At 42.4% G+C, this 15,283-nt stretch overlaps 1 protein-coding gene across 9 annotated transcripts in view; it reads right to left on the bottom strand.

The window, feature by feature from the left end:
- casz1 (castor zinc finger 1) overlaps positions 1-15,283 on the bottom strand; it is a 601,697-nt gene that overhangs the window by 40,227 nt on the left and 546,187 nt on the right. For all 9 annotated transcript variants that reach the window (XM_051931297.1, XM_051931302.1, XM_051931301.1 and 6 more), the window contains one exon: positions 9,498-9,588. In XM_051931297.1, the coding sequence (XP_051787257.1) occupies positions 9,498-9,588 (91 nt within the window). The remainder of the gene's footprint in view (positions 1-9,497; positions 9,589-15,283) is intronic.

Raw genomic sequence — 15,283 nt, 5'->3', positions numbered from 1 at the left:
GGAAGTGTGTGCCTGTCGGTCCGACCTGGAAGTGAGAGGTGGAGTCGGGGTAAGGGCTCCGCCTCTGAGGAAACAGAAAATCGCTTAGCCACTAATAATGCAAACGAGGCGAGCACATCGGCAAAACGAAACTGCAGAAGAAACACAACGTCACTTGGCTGCTAATGCACAAGTGACGTGAGCACTTCGGCAAAGCAAATCCTCCTAGGAGAGAGCTACACAGCTAATTACAATATAATAATTTAATCTTACAATATAATAAAGAAGTTTGCGTGTGTGTATATATATATATATATATATATATATATATATATATATATATATAGGCGGCACGGTGGCGCAGTGGGTAGCGCTGCTGCCTCGTAGTTGGGAGACCTGGGGACCCGGGTTCGCTTCCCGGGCCCTCCCTGCGTGGAGTTTGCATGTTCTCCCCGTGTCTGCGTGGGTTTCCTCCCACAGTCCAAAGACATGCTGGTTGGGTGGATTGGCAATTCTAAATTGGCCCTAGTGTGTGCTTGGTGTGTTTGTGTGTGTCCTGCGGTGGGTTGGCACCCTGCCCGGGATTGGTTCCTGCCTTGTGCCCTGTGTTGGCTGGGATTGGCTCCAGCAGACCCCCGTGACCCTGTGTTCGGATTCAGCGGGTTGGAAAATGGATGGATGGATGGATGGGTTGGAAAATGGATGGATGGAGATACATTTATATATATATATATATATATATATATATATATATATATATATATATATATATATATATATATATATATATATATAAAATGTATCTTATGAAAAGGTTGTAAGACTTTGCCTCCTAAAAACAGGACTGTGTTTCTTGCTCAGTGCTGGCATCAATGGACGGTTGAATGGCTGGTTGTGTGTTTAGTGCTGAAGGCCTTCTTTCTTTATTGCCCTGCACAGTGTCCCACAGAACAGCAGGTAGTTTTAAAGAGGTGCCAATTCCATCAAAGAAGCACAATTCTGAATCAATGACCCTGCATACGGTACAATGCTGTCTCCATTAATGAAAAACATACCTGTTACATCACACACTCCATATCTGGCTGGCTTTACCCAAATGATTTAATTTCTTAATTTAATTTCATTCCAAATCATATATTGTACTGTAAAGGTGAAAGGCAACAAACTGAGTTAAATTTGCCCCCAAATATTAAAAAAAAATGCTATAGTTACAGGGTAATTATTTGAAAGGCCCATAAAAATAGGTCTACACTGAAAGGCCCAATCTTTGAATTTCTGGATTACACCACCAATTTCTTTAACCTGTCAAATCGAATACGGGGTCGTATGGGGACAGTGGCATCAGATGCCAGACGAGACCCCTCCCTAGACAGGTCACCCACCTCTGCCCGTTTTTTCTGTCAGTTAAGTCAACGCTCCCATCTTGGGAAGAGCGATCAGACAAATTTCACAGAAGTGGTGGCAAGACTGGGATTTGAAGCCAAACTCGTGGAGTTCTGATGCTGAGGTGCTAACCACCGTGCCACTGTAACCTAGAATTTACTTGTTAACATTGATATAATTTAAATTTTTTGGAAAACACTAGCCAGAACATTGGGTCACTGCAGGAACTGTTTGACTCGAGGTTCAAATGTAAAAAATGAAGATCTGATTGTGTTAATTTTACATGCTGACCTTGTTAGCATGTAAAACGCTGACTTCTCAAACGTGTTTTTAAGCAGGTGCAGCAGGGTGTGACATTAGGATTGTTTACTTACAATGCACAAACACTTAATTTTAATACGTCTGGCAACAAAGATTTAAATCTTCTGCCATCTAAAGCAACTCTCTTAATGTACTTTGTTACTATAAAAGGAAAAAAGAAAACTAATAAAAGAATGCCAAATATTTTAATAGTAATAACCCCGGTGTACAAGTTCTGCTAGCCACTTAGCTTTGAATTCTCAGTTTCGGTCGCAGCTCCTCTGGACTTGAGCACACGAGGAGAGCCAGCCTGTAAATCTCCTTACCCCGCCGTTTCAGCGCTTGCATGACCAGAGCAGGGATATGAGGGGATTAATATTGTGATCTTGGATTAAATACAATGAGACTCCAACCTCACAGCTATAACAGATGTCTGACAAATATATTCATATTTAGAGCGGGATTTACAAGTGACCTCAGCTGCAGGACAATTACTGCGACTTCATTTGTACCTGAGAGCTTATTTCAGGGGCCTGCTCTGTTCGTTCCAAATTTGCTGCCACGTGAAGGTGTCTTGTGTGCACAGAAATTAAAGCTGTCACTAGGAAATATCTTTAGTGGAAATAAAGGTGACAGTCCTCCTCTGCCTTTGGTGCCCTATAGGATTCAGCTAACTATTGCCATTTTTCACAGTAAGTGCCCCAAATCTGCTTGAGAGTAACACGTCCCAGTTGCTCAGCACATCCATTTTGTACCAACTCACCGTCCTGCTACTTAACTGTTCAATACTTTCACAGAAAGACTAAAGATGTTTCCGGGCCAAACGTCTTCAGGTATCACCAGGGGAGCTGAACTGAAAGGAGATGTGAGGAAGGGCGGCCATGACTAGTGAGCACAAGGGAATTAATGAATCCTGTTTTGGGTCTTTTTCTTCACCTACAGCATTAAAACCTACAGTACATCTGCTGGCACTTCATTACTGAACTTTTTTATTTTTAATTAAATGGTTCCACATTATTCTCTGGAGACCCATCTTGTCAATCACCATAACTACCTTCAAATCAAAAATGATGACTAAGAAACTACCAATTCATGGTTGCCTTCTTTTGAGATGCATACTGTGTACTTATGAAAATATATGAAATTAAGTGAGGTAGCTTAGTACGGTGCAGCACATGCTTCTTATAATAAAGACATCTGATCAGATTGCTGTTTAATGCTGCGTTCCATTTACCTCAGACGTCAGTGCTGGGAATGACGCCACACCTGAGTTGACCGCATTCCAGTAAAACGTTTGGAAAACTAACATGGACGCGTCCGGCAAAACGTTTGTTATGCTCACTCCATCGGAATAAATAGCGGTGGATAACATCGCAATACACGGTATTCTGCAACACATCCATGGATTGAGATCGAGTAGATTTAATGAGACACAGACAGACGTGCTAATAAACAGAATAACACTACAGCTTTCACTAACGTTCGTGATGTACATCGTCATTTTGGATTGATATCATGTCGGACTTGACATGGCCAAGACTTTCCGAATTGAAAATCCGACTTTAGTCTGCATTCCAGTTGACAATTCCAACTTCCCGCTTCTAGTGAAATCCAGCACTTGGCCTACACCATAATAATTCAAAGTAATAGTCATTATCTAACCTGCTATATCCTAACTACAAGGTCATGGGGGTCTGCTGGAGCCAACCCTTCCAACACAGGGCGCAAGGCAGGAACAAATCCCCGGGCAGGGCGCCAGCCCACAGCAGGGCGCACACACACACACACACACACCAAGCACACACACGGGACAATTTAGGATCACCAATGCACCTAACCTGCATGTCTTTGGACTGTGGGAGGAAACCCACGCAGACACGGGGAGAACATGCAAACTCCAAGCAGAGAGGACCCAGGAAGCGAACCCGGGTCTCCTAACTGCGAGGCAGCAGCACTACCACTGCGCCACCGTGCCGCCCTCAAAGTAACAGTGGTCTTTCTTAGTATATAACTGCTTTGACAGGCCTCACATATTAAGCTGACTGCAAGAATTCGGGTAAAGCGGGAATACAAAAAAACAAACGACACATTTGACTGCTTGGTCCAGACACACCTTTGTTAAAAGATGTCTTGCAATGGTCTGCCTGCCTCATCTGTACAGTTCTACTCTTTGCTTACCCAAACCTTTGCCCAAAATATATATTTTTTTGCAGCCTGGCACAGTTCCCCAGCAGCCACCACGAAATGAACCGTCCCTCTCGTTCCAAATTGTTTTCCTCTTTGACACATCCAGACTCGCTGCCTTTATCTCAACACCTATCGATACCAGACAGATACTGAAATCTTCCTGTCCTTTTCAGCCTGTGGGGTCCGTCACATCTCCTGGACCCTGACAGGACATTAAACAGACCTTTTCCTCAGAGCTGGGGTGGCTGCGGTGGAATGACACCGTATTTATAATAATAATTCTTTGCATTTATATATTTTGGGCTTAGCTCTGTCCCACAGACTAACTTAATGTCTGAGACCTTCGTGTCGTCTTCCACTGGTGTCTGCTGCATGAAGGATTCCCTGTTTAGTAGTTGTGTCAGAGTTAATTGTTGGTTTAACCTGCATGTAGGTATTTTTTAAATATAAAGATTATCTTTGCTGAACACTGCGACACAGCCAATTACACTTTATCGGTTATTTTATATCCAAGCAAACAATAAGCAGAATTACTATAATTATGTCTGGCAGAGGTGTCAAATAAAATATGGAAGAATGATGCAAACATGTTTTTGGCAATTATAACAAATTTAAATGTATTCCATTCATCTATCCATTGTCTAACTAATTTTACGGTTGCAGGGGTCCAGAGCCAAGCTAGGGCTGCCAGACAACTTAACAAGTCCTTGGGAAGTGGGAGGAAAACTGGAACACCTGGGCAAAGCCCCCAGAGACACACAGAAAACACATCAACCTTAAACAGGCAAACAGTGGGCTGGGAAATGTGAGGCAACAGCCTACTGCCCTTATCCCGAAACACAAACTCTTCAGATGGGAAAGTCCTCTGGCAGAACGTGAACGGGTCCAAATTCAGAGGAGATGTCATTACGTTCCACTTATTTACTGTATAGGATGCTGACGTCGTAGTTCTGATCTACTGTGTGTGAAGAATCACCTAAAGCACGGGTGTCGAACTCTGAGCCTGAAGGGTTGCATTCAAACAATTGACCAGTTTTCACTGCTAGTTAAATTATTTTCCCTTCATTTTAATAGCCCTGTTTTTAAGAATTCAGTCCTCTCAACTGATTCCTTTCTTCATTAAATGGCAGCCAAACAGAAATGAGACGTGAAACGAGCCGACAGATGACCAGCTAACCAATTTCACTCCAACCAGTACCTTAATGAGAAGCCAATTCTTGCTGTTAATTAAACTTGTTACTTAATTCCACGGCTTGTTGCTGCTCTCATTCTGCTACAGCAGACATTTCCAAAACTGCTGATTTTCTGTTTTTTTCCCAAGAACATTGTCAAAAAGTTTTGGTTACCTTAGAGATCAACCTTACCGAGACCATCACCACTCTATATGTTCAGATAATGTGGTTAGCTGGTCACGTGGAGGCTTGTTTTGTGTCTCATTATTGTTTGACTGCTAATTAAGGAAAAAGAAAGAACTAAGGGGTCTGAGTTAATTAAAACTAAGGCAAAAGAAGTTCATTAGCAGCAAAAACAGATCACTAATTAAGAAGGTGGTTAGAATGAAAACCTGCAGCCATTGCGGCCCTCCAGGACCAGAGTTCGACACCCCTGCCCTAAAGGAATGCCGAGCACTAACACGTATTTTCACTCAAACTGCTGTCACCTTTGGTCTCAAAGGTAATTTCATGAATTGGAAGTATCCTTTGTACTTTAACTTACTGAAAATATTATTCCCAATTTGAAGACAAAAGGAAACCTTTGAGCAGAAAGCTGTAACCAGCGTTTCGAAGAATTAGGACTGCTTTTTACTGTATTTGTTTACATCACCATGGGCACACAAAGTGAAGTCTGTAACGTACTAATAGAGTGAATTTCCTTTGACAACAAAGCCGCGCCTTGATGTATGTAGCAACTGATTGCAAGAAAACAGCAGTGAATTAAACCAAGAAACACTTGGCAAGGCTCTGCGCCATTGAAGTTTTCTCACAAGCTATTCCTGGCTATTTCTTATTTCCTCTGTTTTAGATGTGCACGTCATATAACATTAGCTTGCCGGTTTGATTCCATATTACTAACTTATTAAGTGGATAAAAAATCCTAAAACAAGTCAGCATTTCTAAGTATTTCGACTCCTTGTTTTCAGTGCTGTCTTTTACATTGGAAAGGGGGGGTGACATGTCTTTACATTTATTCTCACTTTCTGAATATCCTGAACATCAAATTAAAGCTTCTAATTTATTGTGTGGCAAGTGGCTGGGTGTGGTACCCAGCCAGGACGCCCAGAAGGACTGGAGGCAGACCACAAGGGGGCGACCACGGGAACAGAGCTTAGAAGCTCAACCCTATAGGGGCCTGTGGTCACCGCCAGGGGGCACCCTGATGCCTGAAGAGCCCTGGCCCTCACCACTTCTGCCACACCGGGAAGTGCTGGGAGGAAGAAGACCAGAGACACCCGGAGTGCTTCCTGTTGCACAGCCGGCACTTCTGCCACACCAGGGATCATAAAAGGGGCTGCCTCCCTCCATTCGATGGCTGGAGTCAGGAGAGTAGAAGGACGGAGCTCGGAGGAGAGGAGTGGAGGCGGACAGACCTGAAGTGAGAAAGGCATAGTGACAGGCCTGGGCTTTGGGGGTGAAAGTGGGCTGTGTGCTGTGTTTCACTGTAAATAAATATGTGTGCTGCATTTAAACAATGTCTACCTATCTGTGTCCGGGCTGTTCCCCACAATTGTTAAAGTAAATTATGGCATAAGAAAATGTAACACTGTAAATCAGGGGTGTCCAATTCCGGTCCTGGTGGGCTGCAGTGGCTGCAGGTTTTCATTCAGACCCTTTTCCTAATCAGCGAGCAGTTTTCACTGCTAATTCACTCCTTTTCCCTTCATTTTAGTAGCCCTGTTTTTAAGGATTTAGGCCTCTGAATTGATTTGTTTCTTCATTAAATGGCAGCCAAACAGAAATGAGATGTGAAACGAGCCGGCAGATGACCAGCTAAACTGGAACTTCAAACTCCAGCCAATTTCACTCCAAACAGTCTCTTAATGAGAAGCCGATTCTTGCTGTTAATTAAAGCCGTCATTGAATATCAGGACTTGTTGCCGCTCTCATTCTGCCACAGCAGAATTTCTAAGACCACCGTCAAGATGTTTTGGTGACCTGAGCAGACCAATAATTCTTTGCATTTATATAGCGCTTTTCTCACTACTCAAAGCGCCACAGCAATTGCAGGTTAAGGGCCTTACTTAAGGGTCCAACAGAGCAGAATCCCTATTGGCATTTACAGGATTCGAACCGGCAACCTTCCGATTGCCAGTGCAGATCCCTAGCCTCAGAGAGTCACCAACATGACTGAGACCTTCACCTTTCTTTATTTCCAGGTTAGCTGGTCGTGTGGCGGCTTGTTTTGTGTCTCATTATTGTTAGGAAAAAGACACAACTAAGGGGTCTGAGTCATGTCAATTATAACTAAAACGAAACAAGACAATCAGCAGCAAAAACGGCTCACTAATTAAGAAGATGGTTAGAATGAAAACCTGCAGCAACTGTGGCCCACCAGGAACGGAGTTGGACACCCCTGCTGTAAATGCAACACACCTCCTCAGGGCTCTGACTCCTCACACACAAGATGAAACATAAACACTAATGTACTCCATGACAGTAGCTTTGGACACAAAGCAGCCCTGGACAGGGTGCCAGCCCACCACAGGGCCCACTCATGCATACAACTACACTTACTGACAGTCAGCCAGTTTAGAGTTGCCAGTTAACCTAACAAACAAACACACACATATCTTTTAGATGATGGAGGAAAACACAGTATCTGAAGAAAAAGCCACAGACACAGGGGTAATAATATTCAAACTTCCCACCGGCAGTATTTGGGTGTGTTGTCCCAAGCCAGGAGGCTGAATCCATGAGGCGGCACCGCTAACTACTGCTGATGTGGAATACAGCAGGGGCTCCCAACCTGGGGCATCCGCACCACCAGGGGGTGCAATAAAGAGGAAGGCTGCGTCGCGATTTGCCAAAATTGAGGAATTTGTGTTGTCCAACTTTATCGTGGTGCAGTTGGGTGTCTTGCAGTGTGCTGTCATTTATGGGTCATTTCTTAGTTACTGCTCCTGTTCGATGATATGAAAAAATCAAGCATTGCACCTGAAATTGTCACCAGTCAATGAGCCACAGAAAAGCGCGTTCTCATGGGTTCCTTGCTGTGGGCACAGTGTTTTAAATAACTTTTTTTTCCAGAGAATGGAATTTGGAGCTTACTATGATCTGTAGAGCAGGGTGAGGCCTAATACTGATTTCCGCGCACTCTGATGTGAAATGTTTTCATGGTTTGATTGAGGGTGTGACAAGGGGGACTGAATTGGATGCAACACCTGCTGCTACACTCAGCCCTTCTCTCCCACTGGTGGTCCTGGCAGTAACACAGCAATTTTAACTGTGCGGCACATCTATTTTTTAAAATGTAGTACACGTGTTATGGGGGGGGGGGGGGCAAAGTTTGTCGTCCGCGTTTCATTGGTTAGCGGTGCACTGGCACCCATTGCTTCACACGCGTCTCCAATCCCACCAAACCCCTCAATTGTTGATCATTTCCTCACAGCGCTTGATGCTTCGTGGGACACCCCAACCCCTGAATCGTCAATCGAATGTCTAAGCTTCACGGGGGACACGTTTACAAGATTATTGAAATTTATAAAGGTAAATTGCTCAATTTACTGTATGTTTAAACTTTATTTATTGTGTTATCAGCTTTTTGTCTGCTCACACTCAGTTCTATATGTGGTTTAAATTTAGTAATTTGGCTCTTTCATCTTCAATTGTGATATTACTTTTGTAGGGGGGTAACCTCAAACAAACTTTTTTATAGGGGTCTGGGACACTGAAAATTTTCGCAACCACTGCTATACAGGATTATAAAATTCTGTTCGGCCACAAGGAAACTGGTCACCCTAAATGTTTTACAGAAAACCAAATTACATCTTGCCTGAAGAAGGGGCCTGAGTTGCCTCGAAAGCTTGCATATTGTAATCTTTTTAGTTAGCCAATAAAAGGTGTCATTTTGCTTGGCTTTTCTCTACAGAAAACCAAAGAAGCGTGTACAGTACAAAGTGGCATTCTCTCAATCTACTGTCCTCAAAGGACATGTTAAAGAAAATAACGTTTGTGGTCTCGGAAAGCAAAGGGGTACCGATGTGGCCCCAGGCAGGACGCAGCACTCAGCGAGCCATTAGGTTTTACACACCTTGGGAGATGAGTTAGGGTGACACTTTAGAAGGTGCAATGGCGTCAGCTTTCAGTGCACAGGCAGTGGCTAAGGCACTGGTCTTTAAAGCACAAGAATGTCAGCTCGTGTCCCATCTCTGTGTCATTATGTGACCTTCAGAACATCTCTTAACCTGACTGGGCTACAAAAATATCTGCATATAGCTGTAATGGATCCTGATCTTGGACAAAGGCAGCAGCCAAACACACATTAATAATAATAATAATAATAATAATAATAATAATAATAATAATAATAATTAATAATATGACTCCTCTTAAAGTGAGGATTGCCATCACTGGAAAAAAATAACATGGCACAAGTGGCTCACATTACCTCAACTCCACATCAATATTTGCCTCTTTTAAAGTTTTCCTCACCTGATAGTTGCATTCGGGATCCAGGCAGTGGTAGTGTTCTCGGTACTGATAGGCGCAATGTAGGTGGCCACAGTGCTGACTGCCAGAAAACCTGTGAGAAATGAAAAAGCAACAGGCTTTACATCCATGGCGATCACTGCCTGTAGCTGAAGCAGCACTTGTCATCGAGGCTTCTCGCCCAGAAATAAACTTACTGTGACTCACGGTGACGAGAACTGATCAGAGAGAAAAAGGAGCTTACACAGACACAGGGACGGGCATCCCATTTATGAGACGAACTTATAAAAAAACTGGACATACTGTACTATATACATAAATGAAAAACACGTTACTATTGGCAGGAAAAGTAGTGGTGCAATAATAAGGTTACAGATACAGAAAACAATATTGACAGAATATATTTTTTAAAAACTGACAGAATAAAAATAGTAGGCTTATGATAAAGGAGGACCAAGATAAATATGATAAGCGTGTTTTTAATAAAAAATTTAAGCTTCTTGTTATAAAGCAACCATGATGAATGATACACTGCCGTGACAGTGCACACTTCTAACCAGAAAGATTAACAAAATGAAAATTCTTGGTCTGCTCCTACTGGAGGAATTAGGATTAGGATGGTAGGTTACGCTGTCGGGTCTATTATGAGTAATAACAGAGCAGCTTCTTATTATATTAATGTATTCAGGACACAGCATTTCTAACATGACTCGAGTGTAGCTAACAGCAGAAGTCCCTGAAAATCCTTTAAACTGCTCATATAAAAGAATAATCGCTCAGGGGGAGTTTGCATAGCCGCTGCCCCAGGTTCAGATCACAGTAAGTCTACACAAGTCTGAATGATGGTGGTGTAAAAGACCGCGTGTTCACATTCCAATACTCAACTATTCCAGGCTAATTCAGAAGCCCCTCATGATCACTTGGAATATCTGTAGTAGAAACAAACATTAAACTGAGTGACGGACTGGCGCCCACTCCACAATGGCTTCCTCTCTAGTGGCCTTTGGTGCCAACATAGTTCCTTAATAGAATACCATCCAAACAGTTCTTACCCAAGTGTTACTCAAGGTACACATCAACATCTCAAATTCACTTGTTTTCCCCATTGAAACCCATTGGTCCCCCCACAAGCCTCATTACATTGTGGAGCTCTAGTTACTTACTATTGCAGGCCTTTGATACTTTTAGATTAAAACATAACCTCTGGCTAGACAGTGTTAATTCTACTGTTTTAATATGTGATTTGTAATTAAATTATGGACTTATTTGCTCATTTCAATCTTGAGTATATTCCAAGTAGTCACGTCAGGTGATGTGGCACGAGTGCCTGTTTGAACGACCTAGCTTCTAATGAGCTCGACTCCCACCTCTCTTTACAGCCACCTTATTGTCACACACCACTGCACGTGTTCAGTGCCCCTGCTAATGACATCCATGCCCATAACCTGCAGTGACATAACAAGAGCACAAACTGCCAATCACAAAGTCACAAGGCTGCCAGACAGGACAAAAAAAAATGATTAGACTCTTCTTAAAGATAAATTCATACTTGAAGATTTTTGAACATCCAGTATCACTGTCAGGAATGCATTAGTATTTGAGTTTTTTTTTTAATTTTCATTTTCAGTTTCTATTCTTTGTTTCATCATTCTTAGTGGTTGATGCCATTTTGTGGTGGAAAGTGACATCGGTACAACACAATAAGGCCACTTACAGGGCAAACTGTCTAAACTAGAACCGATAAAGAAACAACAATCCATGAGAGAGACGAGCGCTCAACCACACAACAAAGTAACTATTTAGTAAAGGCGCCTCCTTTAACTTTTAGTTTTGTTTGTGGGTTCAGTTTTGGTTTTGCCCATAAAATATATTGAGAAGCGATTACAAACGTCAGCGTTTCGACAAATGCTTGCAACACCTCTGTTTCATCTCAAACAGGAAGACTCCATGATCTCTGCCATTTGAGTATTTATACGACTCTTAGGATGTGCGTGTTTATTACATACAATAATCAGCATGGATTACTGTTAATAAGTCTGTTTCTTTTCCCGTGTTTTCCAAGTCCTAGATTTCTTAGAAAACAATATATCACATAACCAATGTTATAAAAAGCACAAAACATTCATTCTAAGAGAATAAATCAAACCATTTTCATTCTCTTAATGGAAAGCGTATTAAGTTTCAAGCTTCTCGTCTACATGCAGGAGAATTCACTACAACTTGTGGATGGAGGAATGTTACAGTCTGTTACTGTGTCAAATACCGCACACTGCCTGTCGTGACGGTGTCATGTATTGTACGTATGTTGTGATGTTTAGCTGCATTTACCGATCTGCATGCACCGTACAGTCCCTACATCAATGGATTGAAGGCCAGAGGTCCACAGGACCATCATCGTCTAACTCTTCCAAGTGGAGCCTGAAAACCATGAGGACTGACTGAGATCATTGATGTTAGGTAGAATGCCTAGTGGGGGCTGGGTGGTCTCGTGGCCTTGGAACCCCTGCAGATTTTGGTTTGTTTTCTCCAGCCGTCTGAAGTTTTTTTTTTTTGTTTTTTCTGACCTCCCTGGCCATTGGACCTTACTTTTATGCTAAGTTAATTAGTATTGCCTCATTTTATTTATTTCTTTCTTTCTTTCTTTGAGCTACATCATTTGTATGAAAACATGTTATAGAAATAAATGTTGTTGTTGTTTTATGTGTATGAGATGTAACACCAAGAGAAATTCCTAGCAGCTATGTTGCCTGGCAGTGGAGGTCAAGTTCATTTAATGCTCTTATTTGCACAGAAGAACCTGGAATATAAGAACCAGCAGCTGAAAGTGTGACAAACTGGCTGAATATTCTACTCGATTTAGTCGAATGGGTTTGACTACAGCTGTGACTAACCAGTACAGAATTGGGTCAGTCTTGTAAAGTACAAACTCTCAGTGGGTATTACAGGTGAAAAGAGCGCTTAAGTTCAGGTACTGCAAAAAATGCATCTGTTCGACATTTACACTTATGTCACAAGACCTTAACAAACTATAAGACCTGTGTGTCCTTCATATTAACACGTCGTTTTAGCTGCATGTCGATACTCCACACTGCACAGCGGTGAATAACCTGACCACTGATGCTTTAGAAGAGTTATGAAGACCACAAGAAGCCTTTGTTACGGTCTTGTTCCATCAGAGTAAATGAGTAACAGATGCATTTTTGCAGTAACTTAACTAAAGTATTACCAATCTTTTCCTAATTAGTAGTTTTTCGTAGGGATTTCATGTTTAAATAGGGATTTAATGTAGCCACAAAGGCAGGTAGGGACATTTTGTATGCACTGGCCTTACTATGTTCAGACTTTAAAACCAGAATGACGCTATGCTGCACTTCACTCTTTACTGCCAAGCGCAGTTTAGTTTTAAAAAGTACTCAAGCTCGTGTCAGAAAAGGCTTTCTATAGATCAGATTTAGTAAATCTACTGTTTCGCACTGAAACTTTTCTCTCTTCACATCAAGGACTGCACCTTCACCGGCTGCTGAACTTTGTTAATGGCAGCACTCTGAGCAGCATGGTCTCGGATGGCAATCTGGAGCTGACAATGACTGTGGCTTTATCCAAATGTCTTGATATACAAGGTGTGACTGACCATTAAATTGATTACTATAAATTAAAATTCAGAGATACACTCAGCCCTGGGTCAAGTCATGTCATTTTCTAACCTAGAATAGGGTCACAGAGCCCATTCCAGCTTGCACTGGGCATAAGGCAGGAGCAACAACTGGACAGGGCACCAGCTTCACAGGACAAACACACACACACACACACATATTTGGGTCAATTTAGGATCACCAATCTGCCTAACCTGCATGTCTTTGGACTGAGGGAAGAAACCCACGCAGACCCCGGAAGAACATGCAAACTTCACACAGGGCAGACCCGGGACACAAACCCCGGTCTCCTTACTGCGAGGCAGCAGCTCTACCAAGGCACCATCATCGTACATTACTTCAAAGAGCTGTCCTCCTCTTTACTTCTTCCATAACACTATGGCATGGCAGTGCATTTTCACACTCAAACCAGAAAATGAGGTGTTTGGGCAGCAGAGAGGGCCGCACGCCTGAAACTGCACTCTGTGTGGGATCTGGGACAAGAAACGAGTGTGCAATCTCTAATCAAAGACCATGCTTATGTGGGTAATGCACTCCTTGAAAATGTCAATCAAAATAAGAGCTACCTATTATGTCCATCCAAAAGGCGCAGACATTTCTGTATTCCCCAGAATTCCAAGCGTTCATCCCTTCAATTTCACCTTTATTTAATGAGCACCAACAAATAATGGAGAATAAATGGAATGTTAAAGTCTGTGCCACTGATTTACTGTATATGTTGTGCATTTATTGTAAAATGATGTTTGCTTTGTAGTAGTTAATGTGAAAAATAGACATCACGTTGCCTATTTTATTTCTCAATGTATTTTTTTTCATTAAGACAATTTCTAAAAATACTACATGGCAATACATTTCAATTTATTTACTTACCACTTTTAAAGTTAACCAAAGTCGCTCACAAAAGCAATAAAATATACCAGGAATGTACAAACTGCCCCTACAAAACAGGCAGGCCTGAGCTCAGTGTAAATTCTCCCTCAGTTCTACCAATCCATATATTGTGGAGCCCACTTTATCCAGCAGCATTAGGCATAGGTCAGGCAGCCTACCCGGATGGGACACCAGTCTACCCACAGCACACCTTTACATGGTCCACGTTGGGGTCCTCAGTATCCCTAACCTTCATGTCTTGGGAGGCCACATAAAACCTCATCGGACGTGGGGACCAACGCGTGCTAAAAACAATCAGGCACTGAAACGTAGGACTCGCAAGTGCGAAGCGTTGTGCTTCTGTGCTGCCCCCGTATCTAAAATGACCTTTATAATTCAAAGAGAAAAAGAAAGCTTATCTCATCAGCCATAAAACACAGACTTTCAGGGGAGCCCTCTCCACATAAATCCAATCCAGGGAGCAAAGATGCTAAGCGCGTCTCACAATCGCCTGAATTTAAAGTGGCACATTCGCTGTGTGTTTGCAGCCTCATTATAACCCTGCAGATGATGACTGTTAAAAACCTCTAATTATAGTTAAAAACACACAAATAAACATTTGCACTATCTCTGCCAAATGAACCATCTGCTGAAGCACTAAAAAAATCCCACAGAAAAAAAAAATAGCTAAGTAAGAGATTTCTTTTTTTTTTTTTTCCTCAGCGCAGGCCGGATTATCTCGGAGCTTCTCTTAGTGATCACTTTTCTGAGTTCATTAAGCTAATTGAACTGCAAAGCCACGGTGCTCTGAAAGGTGGGGGTTGCGCGCTGGCGACTGTTGCATTAAACAGGTCTTTTTCCCTTTTCAATAAAACACAAATACTCAGGGCAAAGACACCTCCCCCTTGCCGCCACTCTCTGCTGTTCTCATCTTTTCATTTATCTATACACGCCTCTGGACAATTTCAACTGTGCTGCACCGGCTAGCTAATTGGCCACTGCAATTCACTCACAAATTAAATATTAATATTGAAATCATACAAGGATTGTCACAGACTCGCTGCTCTAATGAAGACTTTTGGATCAAAGTGTTATGAGAATGCAAGAGGGGGGATCGGGACAAACTGGGGGGCACTGTTTTACAGGACTAATATTGATTATTGCGCCTTACGCCCACAGACTTCTTATGTTGTTTTGCGGTGACCACTTTGGTGGTGAGTCGAGTGCCAGTACTTTTGTGGATTTTCTCCACTTGTCCTCTGTAAA

This window comes from Erpetoichthys calabaricus, chromosome 8 (assembly GCF_900747795.2).
Source record: "Erpetoichthys calabaricus chromosome 8, fErpCal1.3, whole genome shotgun sequence".
Lineage (NCBI taxonomy): Eukaryota > Metazoa > Chordata > Cladistia > Polypteriformes > Polypteridae > Erpetoichthys > Erpetoichthys calabaricus.
This window is presented reverse-complemented; position numbering and strand designations above follow the sequence as displayed.